The sequence below is a fragment of the Suricata suricatta genome, chromosome 2 (assembly GCF_006229205.1).
Source record: "Suricata suricatta isolate VVHF042 chromosome 2, meerkat_22Aug2017_6uvM2_HiC, whole genome shotgun sequence".
NCBI classification, from domain to species: domain Eukaryota; kingdom Metazoa; phylum Chordata; class Mammalia; order Carnivora; family Herpestidae; genus Suricata; species Suricata suricatta.
This window is the reverse complement of record NC_043701.1, coordinates 64487042-64507947: the sequence shown is the minus strand read 5'-3', so window position 1 is coordinate 64507947 and position 20906 is coordinate 64487042. Positions and strand designations below refer to the sequence as shown.

Sequence of the window (20906 nt, the reverse complement as noted above, 5' to 3'; positions counted from 1 at the left end):
CTGCTCCAGGTTAATTACTTTTCACTGCAGGTGCAGAATGTAACAGAAAAGTGAAATCTATAAACCACACTTATACTGACAGCATGAAGAATTAGGTTTTGTACAAACAGCATGACCACTTAGGATTTGCTTGTATCTTCATCTACGAATTGACAAGGCAGTAATATGGAAAGCATATGGTGGACCACAGTCTACAAGATTTATAGGTAGCAGATACCTTTTCATCTGGCTCCAAGGCTATTGCTATTGCTCTGTCCCCATGTTCAGGGATTAAGGTATGGAAAATGGAAGGGCCTGCCAAGGCCCTTCTTGAGCAGCCTGAGGATTAAAACTTGAAATCTCCCCAAGTCACCTCCTCATGAGGTCATTGATTAGAGAACATTTACAGTTAGGGGGTAAGAGAGAATTTTACCCACAATTACACATAATTTCAGGCTTGACAAGTATTCCTAATGCATTTCTGGATGCTTGGAATCAGGCTTTATTTGAATTTTCTACTTACTTCCCCACTAAGCTTTCAGGAAGTGGGTAGGTGATCCTTTTCCACCCTTTGGTTGGAAAGAATACAGATGGCTGGGAAACACTTCCAGAGCATTTTGGGTCTGCCGGTAAGCACTGAGGAACCAGATAATTCCAGCTCACACCGAAGTCAGTAGAATACTGCACATGAATTTGGTTCTGGGCAACTTTTTCAGACACTTTACATCCAACAGAGATCTAATAAACAGAAAAGAAAGATTGGAAAAAAATTAAAACCAGATTACATGTTTCTGTTCTAAGGACTTGGCAGCAAGAAAGTTGCTGATCACTTGATGGGGGCCACACTACATCCACCCTGTATTTTCAGGTTCATTACTTATTCTGCTGACGGACAGGGTAGTTGATGTGGTTGCCCAAGGTGACAAATTATACAAAATGCCAAATTAATTGTGCAGGGAGTTTGGAGAGAAGCTGAAAGCCGAGCTCTGCCATGGCTGGCTGATTGCCTTGGAAGGCCTGGGCCCACTCTTACAAATTGTTGTTTGTTGTGCTAATGGTCTGGCACTTCTATTTGGCAGAATGCTCGACCAAGAAGGATTGTTAACAGCTTTTCCAAGTTTACTATTTTGTTGTACAATTTATGACTCTCCATAAATCACTTTCAACTACAAGTAAGATGCAATGAAGGGATAACAGAAGGTACTTTTAATAAGGCATAGCACCTTTTGTTGCCCCAGACAGGCATACTGCAACATTTGTTGCTAATACAGTGGGAGTGAGGTAGACAATAAATTGGATGATGTAAAATAAACTGGTTGACATAACATCTTGGTCAAAATCGATGTTGGTATTAATGCTAATCATGCCCTTGTTTTCTAGATTTTCTTTTTCCAAAAACAATATAATAGTCTTGTAAAAACAAACAAAAAACGTAGTTATAACCATAATAGTTTTAATCTTCTCTTAAAGGAAGAAGTTGGCGAAGTCATATAATGATGTGAAATATGATAATTGAATTCAGTGTCCTACATTTTTATTATCAATAATTTGCTCTATCAGTATTTAGTCATGGGAAGAAACACATTTACTCTTATTAAAGTTTTACGATGGTATAGTTCAGAAGTAAAATCATTTTAATCACTTTTAATCATTAGGTTATATATCATTGAGATGTATGTTGCCTAAACATTACATTTTATTTTTCAAAGTGTCAATGAAATGTTGTATGATCTTTGTCTCAAAAATTTTTTTTCATTTCTATATTGCTAGTGTATAGTTATTTATATAATCGAGACCATAACATTTTCACCTTGAATTGCATGATCCAGCCTTCAGTGGGAGTCAGATCGTGGGTCACTGCATACACCTCCCTTCCATCATGGCTGCCACAAATCATGACGCCATCAGGGGAATCACAGAATCTTTCTACTGTGCAATCATCATGGAACAGCCAATGCTCATTCACTTAAAAAAAAAATTTTATGACAAATTTATGACCAAATTACCTGAGGCAAATTTACAGTTTAAGTAAGATTTTGTATTATTTTCAGTAGAAATCTCTCTTATATTACATACAATCCACAGGCAAAACACTAATGTAAGCATATCATTTTAGGAGGTAAGCATATCATCTAGGAGGTTGAGATATGCCTACTGTCCAATCCTGTAAGTCTACATTTAGAAAAAAGTATATTGTGTTATAAATGAAAAGCAAAGGGAAATGTATGTTGATTTGTTTTTTTTTAAAGTTTATTTACTTATTTTTTAGTAATCTCTGCACCCAACGTAGAGCTTGAACTTATGAGTCAACAAGCGTTTCTGTCTGAGCCACTTGCGTGCTCTGATTCTTCTCTGAAAGATAATTTATCTTCTAGGCAGGATTTAAAGAGGGACGAAGAATCTTTAGTAATACGACAGGGAAGTGAGCTAGCTGCTTCTAATCAAATTCTGGCAGTATCATCTGGGTAATTAAAAAAATGTATAATAGTCAAATTCATAGAACCGGAGGGTAGAAAAGTAGTTAGTAGGGGCTGAGGAGGAGAAATGGAGAAATGTTAGTCAAAGGGTATGACGTTTCAGGAATACAAGGCAGATAAGTTCCGGAGATCTACTGGGCAACACAGGGCCTATAGTTACCACTACTGTATGGTATACTTAAAGAGTTGCTAAGAAGATTTAAAAAAAGGGAGGGGTGTGGTGAGAGTTAACATTAGGAGGTGACTGATAAATTTATGGCCTTGACTGTGGTGATGGTTTCATAGGGGTATACTTATCTCCAAACTCATCAAGTTGTATACATTAAAATCAATAGTATGTCAATTATACCGCAATGAAGTGACTAAAAAAGAAGCTTATAAGAGTCTAAGGAAAACTTAGGCAACAAGACTATGATTTGATTAGTGCAGAGTACATCCTACTGTCTCTACCTTTCTTTCTCAATTTCACACACATACACACACACACACACATATGCACAAATCGTCCACAATGTCCTTTATTTTCTGGAAGAGGTATTTTTTAAAAAAGTTTATTAATTTATTTTTGAGTCTGAGAGAGCACAAGCAGAGGAGCGGTATGGAGAGAGGGAGAGAGAGAATCCCAAGCAGGCTCTGCACTGTCAGGGTGGAGCCAGATGCAGGCTTGGACCCACCAGCTGTGAGATCATGACCTGAGTCAAAACCAAGAGTCAGATACCCAACTGACTGAGCCACCCACGTGCCCCTGGATGAGGTATTTTTAACACTATGATTTTATTCCAGAAAGTTTAAGAACGGAACATATCTGTAAGTTGCATTTAATTTGTGACACACTTTGATTTTATAGGTCCAGCTTTTCTCTGAAAGTTTCCTTGTTAGTTCCAGCATTTACTTTGGAGACGAATGGGTACAATCATAGGCTTGGGGCCACTGTGCAAGTCACAGAGCTGGATGGCCCCAGAGGAGAGACCAAACAAGTTGGAAATCAGCCTTCACCTATTTTGTGTCTCTCTGAGTTTGTCTGAGTATTAACATATGTCTATAGAATAAGCCTTCTAAGTCTGAGATTCAAATGGCTACCACAATGCCATGACCTGTGAATTTTTATTCCAAATCCCATCCCAATTCACGGGATTTTGGAGCTACATTTATTTATTTATTTTTTATTATATAAGAGGTATTAGAAAAGAGGTTTATTTTTATTTTTTTTCTACTTCCCATTTTATTTTTTATTTTTTTAATAGTTTATTGTCAAATTGGTTTCCATACAACACCCAGTGCTCTTCCCCACAAGTGCCCTCCTCCATCACCACCACCTCTTTTCCCCCTCCCCCTCCCCCTTCAGCCCTCAGTTCATTTTCAGTATTCAATAGTCTCTCAAGTTTTGCATCCCTCTCTCTCCCCAATTCTCTTTCCCTCTTCCTCTCCCCCTGGTCCTCCATTAGGTTTCTCCTGTTCTCCTGTTAGACCTATGAGTGCAAACATATGGTATCTGTCCTTCTCTGCCTGACTTATTTTGCTTAGCATGACACCCTCGAGGTCCATCCACTTTCCTACAAATGGCCATATTTCATTCTTTCTCATTGCCTTGTAATACTCCATTATATATATATACCACATCTTCTTGATCCACTCATCAGGTGATGGACATTTTGACTCTTTCCATGTTTTGGCTATTGTTGGCAATGCTGCTATAAACATTGGGGTACATGTGTGGAGCTATATTTAATCCTGCATCTAGTGCTCCAGAGTCAAAGTGCCAAGAAGCGTGAGTTCCAGTTTATTCTGGAGCACATAGTTTAATTTATGCTAGAACTCTGCAATCCTGATGAAAGTAGGTTTTTACATTTGTCAACTACCTCATCAATCTCTACTGAAATTTCAGAAGTTACATTTGTAAGTAGATATTATAAATTTCTAGTAAACTATTTTTGTAATTCTTCAATTGTACCTCACCAATCAGGCCTAAAGTGAAAATTGGTATTTTAGGTACTTGAAAAAAAAAGATGTATTTGCTTTTATTCATACAGAAGCAGTGCTTAAATTATTTTCTGACCATAAACTCACTTATGTAAATCATTACACAGGGAAAAAATGAATAATTTAGCAAGGTTCTGAACCAGATCTATGTAAGTAAATCTTCTCAATAACCTTCTTCAGAGAATTATTTTTACTGTTAAGATAATACTTGCAGTATTGGTATGAGCCATAAAATTTAGCATCACTAGTTGACTTGAAGATACCATGTTTTATGTAATATTACCAAGAATGTGGCATGACAAAGCCACAAACTTGATAGAGGCAACATTTTTTAAAAAGATGACCAGAATAGGGCACCTGTGGGGCTCAGTTGTTAAGCCTCTGACTTTGATTCAGGTCATAATCACATGGTTTGTGAGTTCAAGTCCCACATGGGGTGAGCTTGAGACTCGCTTGGGGTGAGCAGGAGCCCCACTTCAGGTGAAGTCTCCCTCTCTCTGTGCCCCTAGTGAGATTCTCTGTTTTTCTGCCTCTTGCTCACTTGTACCCTCACTCTCTCTCAAAAAAAAAGATGACCAGAATAGTTTCATGAAATGAAAGAAAACAAGACATTAAAAATGAGCATTTCATACAGAGATCTTTTCTAGGTCACTAGGATCATTGCTCTACTACTACTGAGAATAAACAGTAATAAGCAAGACCTGAGACACTCTATAACATGAAATGCCATCACAAATGTATCTACAGGTACAAGACACCTGTCTTTGGATATTAACATAAATGGCTAGCAAATGTTGGGTTTCTACCCACAGGAGAAAACAGGATACACAGAAACAAATAATTTCTTATAAAAAAGTATCATTACTGGATGCTATTTATTAAAACATACTTGCTGAATGAAAGATGTAGTTCCAATGTAGACCAGGAAGTTTGAGAGAAACAAAAAGGTGAAACCATTTTCACTGTTTCTATACCATTTGAGAATCTGTAAGAGCTCCACATTCTATTTCTTTTTTAAAGATCCGAATCCAAGCTCCGTTTCTGCTGGATTTGTATTTAGCATTAGTGACAAATGTACCTGCAGTTTTATCCTCCATAAACATGTCAAAAGCAATTCTCCCGACGGGGCCGGCGTCTGCGGGGGAGCGCTCGTGCTGGGGCACAGGGGCACTGCTGAAGGTGTCCAGCATGACTGTCCTCTGGTCTGCAGAGCCCGAGATGAGGACGTTGTCGATGGCCCAGTCATTCTGATCCAGGCCGTCGTGTCTTGGCTGCCACCAGCGGAAGCGAGTGGCAATCTCTTTAGCATCAGGAGGGAGAAGGATATTCACGAACCTGTACAAAAATGGTGGTGGTGGTGGGGAGGGAGGAACAAATTTGTCAAATGTCTCATGTGAGTAAAAGATTTACAACAAGAAGTAAGACATTACAAGTCACACGGGGGTGAGGGGAAGCCGGGACACAAAATTTAAAAATTTAATTCAAATAGTTGACTTAAAAGTTTACTTTGATTTTTTTAACGTTTACTTATTTTTGGGAGACTAAGAGAGAAGAGGGAGAGTGAGAGATAAGGGGAGAGGCAGAGACAGAGGGAGATAGAATCCGCAGCAGGCTCCAGGCTTTGAGCTGTGAGCACAGAGCCCAATGCAGGGCTCCAACCTATGAATGGTAAGATCACAGTCTGAGCCAAAGTTGGATGCTTAACCAACTGAGGTACCCAGGAGCCCCAAAATTTATTTTAATTTTTAAAACTAAGTTAAAAATGTAATTTTTATAAACTGTGATAAAGTAGTTTGAGTTTATGAAGGTTCAGGAGTCCCTCAATTGGGGAAACAGAATGTGAACAAATTCAAGGATTCTGGAACTATGTACTTATTCTAACTGTCCCTGGGCAGGCTTTAAAGGCTCGTTAGAATTTTCTGCTTGGGGCCAGGAGCTTAGGGACCTTTCTGGATCTGTAAGCCTAGAGATATGCATGTTGGCAGACATAAGCCAATACTAACTTTTTTTTTCTCCAGTCTCCTAGAGGTTGGTTTCATCTGTTTCCTTCTCCTGGCACCTTGATTTCATTCTACGTCCCTGAGTATCAGCAATTTGCTTAGAATTCAGACAACTGGATTGTGGAAGGACATTTGGACTCCAGGCTGAGGGTACCAGATTGTATGTAATTATGTGGTTTGACATTGACTTTGTCTTTATGTTTTATGGAAAACATTATACTAAGAAATGCTGAGTAGGAACTATGGGGTAACAAGCCCAGCATGCTGTCCCCAACTCAGTTACCAAGAAAAGACATGGACAAACATAACTCCATGCTCCAATATGAACCATAACCAGCTAGATGTGAGGTCTAAAATACCCCTTGATCACAATTATGCATTTAAAATCCAAGAATATATCAAATCCCTTTGAGCTTATACTCACAGCCATAAAGTCTGTTAGGGAAAATAATTTCTTGAGGTTTACTTTCCTCTGCATAAATTTCCATGTTTCTATCCATACTAATCTACCTCTCTTTATATTTAAGGGCTGCCTCTTAGTGTTAGTGTTCCAAGACAGGTGAATAAGCCCAAATCCAGCCTGTGGCCCCTTTATAGTTTTCATCTTTCACAGTGAGGAGGGTTCACTGTTTTAATTATATTTATATAGTACCTCCTTGTTGATTTTATTTTCCTTCCTCTTTTCTCTTTTATATTTTTCTTAAGAGATTGGGACCAGAATAGTAGGCGGTATTCCAGATGGGAACCCATCAAGATTCATTCAATGCTAGGGTCCTTTTGGTTGGATTTTCAGTACCTGAATTTTAAATACCTTTTTTTTTCCCTATGTCTGTCATTTTGCATACTTTTTGGACAAGACAGTTTAATGTATCTTGGTCTTAGGGAAGGAAAGTGTAGAATACTAGATCCTTGCTTGTATAGTCACTGGCAGTTTGGAGACCATCCGTGCTCAGGCAGACAATCTTTTCCAAAGTTTATTTCCTCATGCATCTAACCTTCAAAGCTCATCTGCACCTCTCCTTGCCCTCTTTTTGTGTCCTCATCATGTATGATCTTTCTATAACTTACCTGCTTTGATTTGGTCTGTTTAACATTTTAAAGTATATTAAATAATATAATAAATCTGTCTGTTCCTGGAAGGACACAAAATCATACCCATTTACCCAGAGCAATGGTCCTTACCTTTTTTTTTCTTTCCTATTTCTAATGTAGTTTCCTTTCTATGAAAAATCCTTGACCACATTAAAAAAAACCCTTGGAGTGGAAATTTATCTAAGGCTGTTGAAAGTTTAAATAAATTATGACCACTGTTACTACTTAGGTCAAATTTTTTTCTCCTTCAGAGAACTGAAGTAGATCAGACAGTTATGCTTTAACTTAACTTCATTCTCTCTGCATATCATGCTAAATTTTCAGGAACTCATACTTGAGAGTCTTTATGACTTTCTCCAAAAAGACTAAGCAAATAGTTTACTTGGCTTATCTATTATCTCCTAACTAATAGATGAGAGCTTTTTTGTGCTATTACATTGTGTTCCTCTTAGTTTCTATTTGAATTCCTTTACTGCTATCCATCTGTAATGTAACTGCAGGATTTAAAACTTTTGCTTGTGACTGGCATTTCCTAATGCCATTTTACCCTTAATTCCTTCATAACAGGAGCCCATCTTTATAGCCAGGTGAATAACTGTCCAGAAAAAAAAGTATGTCCAGACTCCTTGCATCTGGGTGTGTTTCTGTGACTTGAGTTCTGGCTACTGGAATGTGAATGGAAGTATGGCCAACTGTTAGGAAGTATCCTTAAAGAGAGACAGCACACCCTTCTTGCCCATCCTCCCTTCTGCTGGGGGGAAGGTGGAGGAGCTGGGGTCGCCATTTTGGACCACAAGAGGGAGGTCATGTGTTGAGTGTGGCAAAAATATAAGGTACAAGGAACCTGGGTCTCTGGTGCTTTTGGAACCACTGTAGCAGCCCTCAGCTATTTTCTTCTAGATCTAATTTATATGAGATAGAGAGAAAAAACCCTTTTAAGTTACTTGGGATTTTCTGTCATTCACAGCTGAACCTATTGTTAATGGATACATTGAATTTAAATGATCATTTATAAGATTCTTTAATTGTTTTTATTTCACCTAATTTTTAGCCTATACCTGGTTTGCCATACACTGAGATTATTTATGTATTGTTTTCCTTTTTTAGTGCTTTTAATTATTCTATGTTTCTGGGTTGAGTTGTATCCATTTTTCCTCTCCCCATTCCTCCCTCGACCTCAATTCTGCTCTCTCCTCTCCTCCAACCTTCTTTCTCTCTCTCTTCTCCCCTTTCAACCTTAGTAGATATGTTCTTTTACTTTAAAAACATTTTTAAATGTTTTTTATTTTTTTTGAGAGACAGAGAGAGGTAGTGTGAGCAGGGGAGGGTCAGAGAGAGAGGGAGATGCAGAAACTGAAGCAGGCTCCAGGCTCTGAGCTAGCTGTCAGCACAGAGCCTGATACGGGGCTCGAACCCACGAACCATAGAGCATGACCTGAGCCGAAGCCAGATGCTTAACCAACTGAGCCACCCAGGTACCCCTATTCTTTTTCTTTTAAAAGTCCTTTTGACTTTTCTCATTGGTCACATCAATTGCCTTTTGCCTTTTCAGAATATATCTTTTTTAAAAAATTTTTATTTTAAAAAATATTTTTAAAATTTATTTTTGAGAAAGAGAGAGCATGAGCAGGGGAGGGTTAGAGAGAGAAGGCATCACAGGATCTGAAGACAGACTCCAGGCTCTGAGCTAGCTGTCAGCACAGAGCCTGACACGGGGCTTGAACCCACAAACTGTGAGATCATGACCTGAGCTGAAGTCAGATGCCCAACCGACTGAGCCACCCAGGTGCCCCAAGAATATATCTTTCAAATGACTCCTACATTGTGTTTATCAACCCCATTGTGAGGGTTTTATTTTATTTTATTTCTCTATTATTATTATTTTTTAATGTTTATAGCTTTGAGAGAGAGGGAGAGATAGAGAGACAGAAAGCATGCGTATAGGAGGGACAGAGAGAGAGGGAGACACAGAATCTGAGCTGTCAGCACAGAGCCTCATGTGGGGCTTGAACTCACAAGTTTAGGCACTTAACTAACTGAGCCACCCAGGTGCCTGTAAAACTAGTTGTTCTTAAAATAAAAACTCAGACAACTATTTATCCAGCTCAGAAACCTTATCTTCATGTCAGTTTCAAAGCATCTTTTTTTACTTTAAATTTTTAAGGTTTATTTATTTATTTTGAGAGAGAGAGGGAGAGAGAGATAGAGTATGAGAGCAGGGAAGGGGCAAGAGAGGGTGAGGGAGAGAATCCCAAGCAGGCTCTGTGCTGTCAGTACAGAGCCCGATGTAGGGCTCACACACATGAACCATGAGATCATGACCTGAGTTGAAACCAAGAGTCAGACACTTAACCAACTGAGCTACCCGGGCACCTCACAGAAGCATCTTCTACCAGTGGGTACGGTTCAGGTCCCCTGCAGCCCCTGCTGACTGACTGCTCGCAGGCCTTAACAAGCATCAGTGCTCGATATACTAGTTATTAAAGATAAAATAGAATACAAACCCAGGTTTACTGTATTGGTCATAGAAAATCTCCATTAGCAGATTCCAGGTAATGCCTCCATTGACAGAATATTCCAGAAGAACACCTTGGTTACGGTTATTTGGTGTAATCAGGCATCCGTACATGAAGTAAAACTGGATAAACTCAGCATTAGTGAGGTTTAGATCCACCGTGACTAACAGTCGACTACAACCCTAAGGAAAAGAGCAGAATCCAACAATGATAAAGAATCATAACTGCAGCTTAAGGTTTTCTCTGGCTTCCATCCTTTTTTAATTTCTTTTGTAATACAAGTCATGTAGCATTGTAATACTAATTTTTATATCATCTCTTCTGTTACCCTAGCTCCCAGCATGGCCTCTAACACATAGGAGGTACTCATAAAATACTTGCTAAACTTTGAAATTTCAGGATTAGAACTTACTTACAGAGGATATTTTCTCATAAGCAATATGAGAGTTGAAATTAAAGTAACTATTCTATCTTTATTAAATTATTTCCAGGTATTCATAGGGATTTTTAGGTTTTTCAAAAGGTAGCAGCTATTAATAAGTTAGCATTTAAAAATGTTTATTTATTTATTGAGAGAGAGAGAGAGAGAGAATGAGCAGGGAGGGTAAGAAAGAGAGATAATCCCAAGCAGGCTCTGCACTTGGTGCAGAGTATTCTGCGAACTGTGAGATAATGACTTGAGCTGAAATCAAGAGTTGGATACTTAACCAACTGAGCCTCCCAGCCCCTCAGTAAAATAACATTGATTATTTTAATATAAAATTTAACAATGACTATATCTAAGAATTTCATATAATTTAATTATAATTAGAGATAATAGTTGCGATGATTTTTATTTAAACTTTTCTGGCTGATTTTAGTGTCATCTACATTAATTCATTCATGTAGATAGGTAGATGTCTCTTTGTTAAACATGAGAAAAACTAGGCCTCTTGGTGTTCTATTTAAGTCAAAAAGAGTTATTGTCAACACTGCATTCTTAGTCAGGGTTGAGGATCATAGAGATCCTATCTTGTTACTCTTGGTTAAAACACTGAGTATAGGGTCTCAGTCGGTTAAGCATCTGACTTCGGCTCAGGTCATGATCTCATGGTTTGTGGGTTCAGGCCCCACATCAGGCTCTGTGCTGACAGCTCAGAGCCTGGAGCCTACTTTGAATTCTGTGTCTCTGTCTCTCTCAAAAATAAACATTAAGAAAAAATTTTAAAAAACCAACAACACTGAATATAAATAATACACTTTATTGGCACAAACATAAATTCTAAGGTAGGAAATGGTAGGGAAATAAAGACCTGACAGTGAATTTGTAAGTTTTAAAAATTAAATTGCTTTTGAAGGGTTTTTAATTATCATATTAAAGAAATTCTATTTTTATACAAGTCATCTCTGGCATCAAGGGAGAATGACTATCAAATTTCTCAAAGAAATTTTCTAACATTGCTGTTGTCATTCACAAAATAATCTGCTATAAATAAAAATGTGTAGTTATTACTGACAATTATTCTTTCTTGGCTAATTGAAAAAATTAATTGTTGTTAGTAAATTCAGGAAATGCTAATGTTCATTTTCCTGACTTTTGGCTCCTTAAATCCCAAATCTGTTTCAAGCTGAGGAGTTTTCAATTAGAGCATCATCCAGATGGAAGACCCTCACATACTGAACAAGCACTCTCTCCCAGGATGAAAATTCACTGAAGTCTTTTTTAAATGTGTACTTAAATATGTCTTGTGCTGACACTACCCTGCATAATTAAATGGTCTCGACTGATTTGTGATAGGAAAATGTTTGAAATACTATTTTCTGATTTGCATAAAGTTGCAAGTTCACCTCAGGGTTGTGCAATGAGAGGGTCTAATGCTGGATCTTGATTTGCCAATTGAACTTTAAAAAGAGACTCAGTTCTTTTTGGGAAAAACTCTGAGGATGCAGAAATGAATAACCAGGAGCCAAATGCTTACCCCACTGAAATGGAGAGCCATTCCCGAAGCCACGGCGCCACACACAGTACTTAGTTTCCCTCCGTTCACAGTCAACCAGTTCTGTGTAGAAGGAGCTCGATTGAAGTTGTCTTTGAGCTGGGTTGGAAGGGAGGTCTCGGGCTCATCACAATACAGGCCACCCCATTGCTCGTCACAGCTGGGTGTGGACAAAGAGAAAGGAAAAGTCAACATGAAACAAAACCTCCACAATTGAGTTCTCAAATTAGGGAAGCCAACGGCTATTCCTAGTGCAGGACGATGAAAGCTTACTTATCTTCACAGTACTTTCCAGAAATCGCCCGCTCTCTTGAACAGTGTATTAGGTTAGAAATAATCTGTCAAGTAACTGCCTCTAGGCATACCTAAAGTACTGACTTGGGTTTACAGGGAAAGAAGCAACTTCAAAGAATTTAATAAAGCTCTGTCTGTACATGGCACAGCTCTAAAAAAGCTGACAAATAATTGTGGCTGCCAAACTGAACTGGTAGGTCCTAATTCCTTAAGAAATTAGTCTTCGTAAAGAGGCTTCGGGCCAATTAGGAATCCAAGATGCAGTATTCCAAACAGCAGAGGGTAGTCTGGGTAGCATCTGTCATCTCTGCCCAAAGGACTGACCTCCCTGTTCAATGTGGGAGCAATATGAATATAGGACTGGAGGCTCTGGGGAATCATAAATCAATGGAAAGACTTCCCAGGCATGCAGATTAATGGAGAAAGGAGTATAAATTCTCTACTAGCATTTTCATTCCTACTACCCCATCAAATAGCAAAATCTTTGAAAACCAAACATATAGTACATAAAACACACACACACATACAATTTATTTAGATCCTTCCAAGGATGCTAAGGCTCTCTAAGAGTAAAATACTAGGCTTCCCCTTCAAACACACCTGGTGGATTGAGCAGGCATTAAAAAAAATTTCTTCCAGGAATACCAATTCAACCACAAGTCACACACATCATTACATATACTGAGACCTAAGTGAGAAAAATACTTATGACGTATGATTTTCAGTCAGAATATACTGAGTTCCTGAAACTCTTCCGTCCTTTTCAGGTCTCAGGTATGCCACAGGAACACAGAGGGAAAAAAAATATAGTCCATCATAATTCACCTTTCTCTGGACAAGAGAGCTTGTCCAGAGCTATTGTTCAGTTCCTAATCTCTAAGCAAGAATGAAGATACCATGTCCACAAACTCATAGTTAGAGCTCAGTATCAGATTTCAAGAAAAATGTGTAACTGAAAGCTTTGGAGTGATTAAAAATCCAGTTTCATAAAAATCTCCTGGCTTCAGTGTGAGTCAGGAACTTCCTATGGAAGGAAGAAAAAAAAAAAGCCTACTTACACACAGTTTCCTTGGATGCACCTTCCATGGCCACTGCACATATCTATGCAGCCATCCCCAATATAGACATTATCTATTGCCCATGTCTGCTGCTTGTCAAAAGGAGCTGGTTGATGCCAACGGAAACGAGTGGCTTGAGACCTTTGAAGAAAAAGAGAATTATAATGAAGGATGTGGTGGAAAAGAAAATGTGTCCTGGCGTTTTTGAGCAAGTGCACGGAAGGGTGTAACAAAAATACAGGTACACCCTTAACTTGTGTTCTCAGAAAAAAACATTCATTATTGAAATAGTCTCTGCAAAACTCTGATTAACAACACAAGACCACACTGAACTGTAATAGCTTAAGAGTATATTTTGGGCTGAGGATCTTTCTGAGCCTTGTAAAAACAGACTAAAACAGAAACTAAAACTGATCCTAACCAGTAGCCTCAGTGTGGAAACTACTGTGAAGTAATCCCAGGGCTGTTGCTAACTTATATTTGCAAATCAGGGAAAGATGCCTGTTCTTGAGCAGCCCCTATCCCTCAGCATTTCACTCGGAAAGCGGCATATGGGCTTGACTTCAAATCCTATGTGCTTCCTAAGACCACATACTTTTAGGCACTGGGTCTACTGATCCTCCTCATACAGCATTCGTGAGGAATTCTCAACAATGAAAGCCTTAAGAAGACAGTAAGACCATAAATCAGAGAGACCAGTAAAGCCCTTGAGAACTAGATAAAGAAAAGAGAGAGAGAGTACGAGGGCCAGGCTTATTTTATATTCATCTAAATGCAATATAAATAAAATCAAAAGCAGAAATACATTTGTTCATTTGCATGGTTTTGGGAAGTATCTTGTTCTGAAGCACAAATAACTATGTTTTCAGAGACACTAGATGGCAGTAAATCCAAACAGAGCCTAAGGCTCAAGGGACTGAACATTCAGAGATGCAGAGATGAAAACACTTGCCTAAGCAAGTTTTCTTTTATGGATTCATATACTTTTGTCAGTAAGATTGTTAATCACTTGACTGAGAGTTTGTTTCGAGCAGGACAAAAGACCAAACACCAGCAGTAACTGTGTATTTTCTAATTGAAAACATATGCTTTAGGTTGAGAAAATAGAGAAGACACAGACCAGCACTAAAATCTCCATTCTGAAAATGCATAGTTTGGTTTGATATTTGCCTACAGAACATCTAGGCACGAACTGATTTTTTCCATTACATTTCTTGCTCCTCAGCTCCCAGCAGGCTACCTAACATCCTCCTATCACTTCCTATTGCATTTAACTTCGACCCCAAACTCTGTCATGGTCCTTGAGATGCGCCCCATCCTCCAGTCCGGCATCCTGGCTACTCCATCTGGAGTGCTGTTCCTTCTCTCAGTTCTCAGAGCCCATCACACTTTGTCCCACCTTCTGCCTGCATTTTCTTCCTCGCTCTGCCTGTTTCCCCTTTATGTGTCCTTCAGGTCTTGGATGCAGTGTCAGGTTCTCACAGAGAAATTTTCTTTTGGATCCCTTTAAAAATCATGTTTATTCCGAAGCAAGCTGTTCTTTTCCTTTTATTGTATTTATTATCGCAAATATAGTCATATATTTATATTTATTTGTATATGTATTTCTTGAATGTCTGTCTCCTCCTCAAAAGTGAAGTAACCAGGGAGCAGCATCATTCTTTTTTCAATGTTATCCTCTTAGTGCACAGTGACTAGCACTTAGTAGGTACTCTATAGGTGCAGAGAGTTGGTATCTAGGGGCCACCATTCTCACAGGAAGCAGTGGGAAGATCCCCCCCGCCCCGGGGTTGTGCAAGTCAGTGGCTGTGCTGTTTAGTTAATGCTTAATGATGAAATTTACTAATGGTTATGCCTGTTCACATGCAGCAACATCTTACAAATAGTGCAGTATATTATCATATTTACATAGCACATAATTATTTGGATCCTTTTAAAAAATTTTTAAAAGTTTATTTTTGAAAGAGGTAGAGAGAGAGCGTGTGCGAGCGAGAGCCAGAGGGGAGGGCACACACACAAAGAGGGGAGGGGCAGAGAGAGAGGGAGTGAGAGAATCCCAAGCAGGCTCTGCACTGCCAGCCCAGAGCCCGACATTGGGCTTGAACTCACAAACTGTGAGACTATGACCTGAGCTGAAAGCAAGAGTCAGATGCTTAATCAACTGAGCCACCCAGACAACCCATCATTACTTGGATTCTAATAATAAGTTAACACTTAGATTCTTACCCTTTCTTTCAGACTATAAACTTCTGAGGGGCAGGAAATACTCTATTCTTTAGGGAATATTGTTTTGTATCTCTAGTGCTTATAGAAGGTAGGCAAGTAATCTTTGTTCTGCTAATGTCTTATAATGCTTCATCAAAGCCTTTATCACTTTTTAGTAAGAATGCTTGTTTATGGTGGTGCCTGGATGGCTCAGTCAGTTAACTGTTCAATTTCAGCTCAGGTCATGATCTCATAGCTCAAGAGTTCAAGCCCTGCAATGGGCTTTGTGGTGGCAGTTTGGAGCCTGGAGCCTGCTTTGGATTCTATGTTTCCCTCTCTCTCTGTCCCTCCCCCACTAGCCCTCTGTCTCTCTTTCAAAAATAAATAAACATTAAAAATTTTAAAAAGAGGGGTTATTTATGCATAGTTTTCTCTGTTGGATTATTCTCCTTGTTTATCTTTTTATGGTTGGTGATGCCTATAGATGGGGCTTCATAAATGTTTACTGAAAGAATAGTAAGTTGAAAGCAATCGAGATGGCCAGGAAGAATCAAATAAGAGACATCTTGTAGGGTGGGTAGGGAGGGACTGGGGGTCAGCTGTGGAATGGGCAGTAATTTGATGGCTGTCAAAGGGGGATGGGCGCTCCCCAGCAGTTGAGAGGTGGCGTGAGCTGCCCAGCAGGTGGTGGCTTTCTGAATGTTGGGTGGGTTTAATCACAGTCTGGGCAGCCACTTAACAGAGAGACTGTACAGAAGATTTAGGAGGCAAATGCATTGTTGGGGTTGATAGCTTTTGTGGGGACTTCCAACCATGACAGTTTGTACAACTCTGTGGCATTCCACAGAAAAGGAAACAGTGGGAGACCAAGTGTAGAATGTACTAAAACTGAAGTTGGCCACCAAGAGTAAAGATATTGGAGTGTGCTAATCTGTACTCTGGTACTAGTAAATCCTATGTCCATGGTGAATAACTTAACATAATGAGGGGGTTAACTTAGAGGACTTCTAAGGCCCTGTCTCAAATGTGATGATTTTATATCTTTGGGAATAACTACGCTTAGTAATTATGTATCCATAAAGCTGGGGTCAATACATTATCCAATATTATTTTATAGGAAAAGGAAGCACTTTCATTAAGGGGATGAATTGGAATGGAAATTAAAAATGAAGGTCTGAAAGTTGAATTTCCAGGACTTCTTATTCCCAGCCCTGTCACAGCTTCACTATGTAAAGGGGCCAAATCATTTATGTTTATGTGCTGACACTTCCCCATCTGTAAAACTAGGAAAATGCTACTTCCCACCTCACAAGGGTGTTGTGAAAATTAATTAGCTCATGTTTACCAAGACCTGTGAGTATCTTGGTGAAGTCCCTCGGCAGGCGTCATCATTTTCCTGAAGCTTCCTTATAATGACGGCCACCACCAGCTGCTGCTTCTTGGAGTTTGGGGGAAATGGCCCCAGAGCATATTTCTCCTTTTCCATATCCTTGAAATGTCTCCCCTTGCTTCTTTTCTGAATTTATATCATTTCCTCTCCATCTACAGCACATAGTAAGTGCTCCATAAGTGTTGTTTAATAATTGAACATCCACTGCTATGGAGTTAAAAATGCTACTGTCAATTATATGGTTTCCATCACTGCTCTCCCCAGGAACCTTTCCCCACACTGTCTCCATACCTTTTAATAGGTTTCTAAACACATTTCAGAGTCTCTCTATCTGCTCATTTCCTTAAGACTACTCTGTCTACCTATGACGTTCTCACTGTCATCATCATCATCATCATCATGAGAAAAAACCCTTTGATATGAGCCATAGAGAATTTTTTAAAAAACCTTTTCACTCTCCCTTAATGTTTCCACTACTCTCAGAGATACATAAAATATTTAGGACAAGTAAATATAGCTAGCCCTCTTATCCTACCAACAAAGAAGTCAAAGCCCTTGTACCAAAGTACAAGGTCATACTGATGCACTCATAAAACTGAGAGAGGGCAAGAATCTCTTGGTTCACTATTACAATGTATTCTCAAAGAGGAAACCCTTCAAAATCATCTCAACCTAGACAAAGTAATCCTATCCTTACCATTACCTCTAAGTACAGACAGCTGTTTAGCTATGGAAGGCTGTGTGTACAGTTTCTGTATGTAAACACAAGTCTATTTATCTTGACTTCTGCAAGTTAATGTCATAGCTGAAGCCGCTGGCCCTCTGTGTTTAGTTATAAGCTTTGCATTGCCCCATTTCAAAATGTGTCCTTAGTTCCCTTGGTAGCCAAAGCCCTGTCTTTAGGTTGGAAAAAAAATTCCTCTATTAGCTTATTTTTCTGTGTTAGATAAAAGCAGAGACTATTCCAGGGGAGATATATAAATGGCTAGGAGGTGTATGAAAAGATGTTCAATATCATTAGTGATTAGAGAAATGCAAATCAAAATGAAAATGAAATACAACTTCATACCCCCAAGGATAGCAATGATAAGAAAAAGACAGCAATAACAAGTGTTGGCAAGGTTGTGGAGAAATCTGAACCTTCATATACTGTCAGTGGGAATGTAAAATGGTGCGCCTTCTGTGGAAAACAGTTGTCCATTTCTCAGAATGTCAAACATGGAGTCACCATATGATCTAGCAATTCCACTTGTAGGTATATACCTGGGAGGAAGCATAGATCAGCTCAACTGAACATAGTGGACCCATGGGTCACAGCCCATGACCTACAGGTAACAGTTAGAAAAAAAGCAGGCTCTAGAAAAAAGGTCTGAACTTTGGTACCAGGAATGTGAACAAGTTACTTATGGTGAGGGGCTCTCAAGGGGTGGGCCATCTGCCAGGTGACATGAAGATCCTGCTCTGGGGGGGATCCTCATGAAGAAGACACTGAACTATGACCAAAAGAAGGAAATTGAATTTTGGGGGTGGAAATGACAGGATGACTCTTAGAAACTGTTTTGTACAATGGACTCATCTCATAAGTGTAAGGACTGTTTAGAACTGGATCTAGAATCATCACCTCCTGCTGGAACTGTGTTACTGAAAACCTTGGTTGCCTCAAATGGCACTAAAGGGTGGAAGACCACTGATTTGGCAGCTAGCTGGGGGCACTTCATTTAGACATCCCAAATCTTTTAGTAGAAAATTCCCTTAGTTATTATAATTAACACTAGGAATTTGTACGATGCTAAATGACTATAACATGTTGGGATTTTTAGGTCACATTAATTTGTCCGTGAAAGAGTGTATGCTGTCATTCAATATTCTTTTCTTCTAAGTTTCTTATAATACACTGGGGTCTCAATGAGAGGATAAAGTATTTAGACCACAGGTTATGACCCCAAACAAATGTGATAAAGGTAAGGTATCCTTATAAGGTGACCTAGATCATCCTTCATGATACCGCTTTTAAGGTGGAAAGCACATTACAGAGTTAGTAATAGAAGAGTTTCAACAAGCCATCCCACATGGCCTTTCTTTCTTCCTTGACAGAGAACAAATGGAGAACTTTGATACAATCCTGGTTCAGCCAAGGTGTGTCTGTGGGGAAAAATCACATAACTTTTCTGTGTCTTAGTCCTCATCTTAAAAGGTAAAGAGAGAGACTTCAAGGTTAAAGAATACTTAAGAGAGATGTCAGCCTATTACATTAATTTGTATCCTAATTTGAAAAAAAATGATAATATGTTTCATGAGACAAACAGGGACATTTGAATACTGAGTACTAAGTAAATATTCAATAAGAAACTGTCATTGATTTTTAGGTGTGATAATGGTATCATAGTTATGTTTTTTGAAGTTCTCTTTTAGAGATACATACTAAAATATTTACAGTTGAAATGATATGTCTGGAAATTGCTTCGGAATTGGGGAGCAGGAGTGAGTGGTGCCATTGAAAAATAAGGTTGCTCATAAGTCAATAATAGTTGAACAATAGTTGACGCTGGGTGATGATTCTATTGAAGTATATAGTTTGCTATTTTATTAAACTTTGTATGTTTTAAATAGATAAATGTGAGCCAAAAATAATCTGTGATTCAAACTTAACAGTAAAATGTTGATTTGAGGCTTACAAAGAAAAAAAAATGGTTATCTTACTTTTTGGTAAAATAAGGATTTATTATTTTTGCTGAGGATCATAGTAATGATAATAACAACTACAGTGTTCTGAGTAGGTCTACTGAGAACATCAAAGGCTATGGGCCATCCTTCAAGTAAAAGGAATTTCCTATAATTTTAAAAATACCTTCTCAAAGAAGAATGACTTCTGTTTAATTGTTAAAGCAACCTTAAGAAACCATACATAGCAATATGGGCAAAGTACAGCCAAATCTCAAATTCTCTAATAAAACTTTGGCAACAAGGTTGACTACAGAGAAAGCTTAGTTGGAATGGGGAATTTCTGTAAGTAGTTTTATTCTCTGTTGTGGTGGAAATGGAAGATTTTATTTGTCTTAATGTAAAATATTAACATATTCAGTATGTGAAAATCAATAGTACCACAGTTTATGCCTGACAAAATTATTTTTTAAAAATGTTTATTTATTTCTTTTTGAGAGAGAAAAAAGCACCATGGGGAAGGGGCAGAGAGACAGAAACAGAATCTGAAGCAGACTCCAGGCTTGAAGCTGTCAGCACAGAGCCTGACGCAGGGCTCGAACCCACAAACTGTGAGATCATGACCTGAGCTGAAGTCAGACAGTCAGCAAACTAAGCTACCCAGGCATCCCAGACAAAATTATTTTATGTTCTGTAATCCTCACAGAAATTTGGTAAAGTAACAACAATGATATTCTAAGTATCAAAATTATGCATGTGAAAATGGTTACATAAGAGAAGCAAGACTTCCTTGACCCGATGGAAAATTTTTAGCAATATATTCAGTAAAACAAATGTTTGTACAAAGTCTTTTAGAAGATACTGAAAAACTGGAAGTAACAAGTTAAAAAAAACCTCTCCTTTAAAAAAATGAACTTGTAATGCTCTTGAATATTTTTCCATGACAACCCCCCCACCCCCAATACTGTCTTTAGTTATTTGGTTAGAATAAGTCTTTTCTTTGCAGTTATAGTTGGGATTATCATTGAAAAATATCCTCCCCCCTATATCTGTCTACCTGCAAACAGGTAGAGACTCCTCTAACCCCATTCCATTATCCCAATCCTTCCACAATCTTTTTGCCCTTTCTTGTGCTTATCGATTTTCCTGTAAACTTCCTGCAGACATTAAGTAGTGTCCATGCTGTGTCTAAAACCACCTGGCGTCCAAAGTGTTGCAGTTAATCTTTAAAGACAGTGGTATCGCTAGGTCATTAGGGCTGGTAGGAGGGAATGGATC

The 20906-nt window shown here is 38.6% G+C and overlaps 1 protein-coding gene across 1 annotated transcript in view; it reads right to left on the bottom strand.

Annotated features, from left to right (window-relative positions):
- RELN (reelin) overlaps positions 1 to 20906 on the bottom strand; it is a 495668-nt gene that overhangs the window by 34307 nt on the left and 440455 nt on the right. Inside the window, exons 47-52 of the mRNA XM_029918775.1 lie at positions 13373 to 13513; positions 12003 to 12180; positions 10033 to 10226; positions 5515 to 5771; positions 1790 to 1944; positions 503 to 717 (exon numbers count right to left, since the gene is read on the bottom strand). Of these exons, the coding sequence (XP_029774635.1) occupies positions 503 to 717; positions 1790 to 1944; positions 5515 to 5771; positions 10033 to 10226; positions 12003 to 12180; positions 13373 to 13513 (1140 nt within the window). The remainder of the gene's footprint in view (positions 1 to 502; positions 718 to 1789; positions 1945 to 5514; positions 5772 to 10032; positions 10227 to 12002; positions 12181 to 13372; positions 13514 to 20906) is intronic.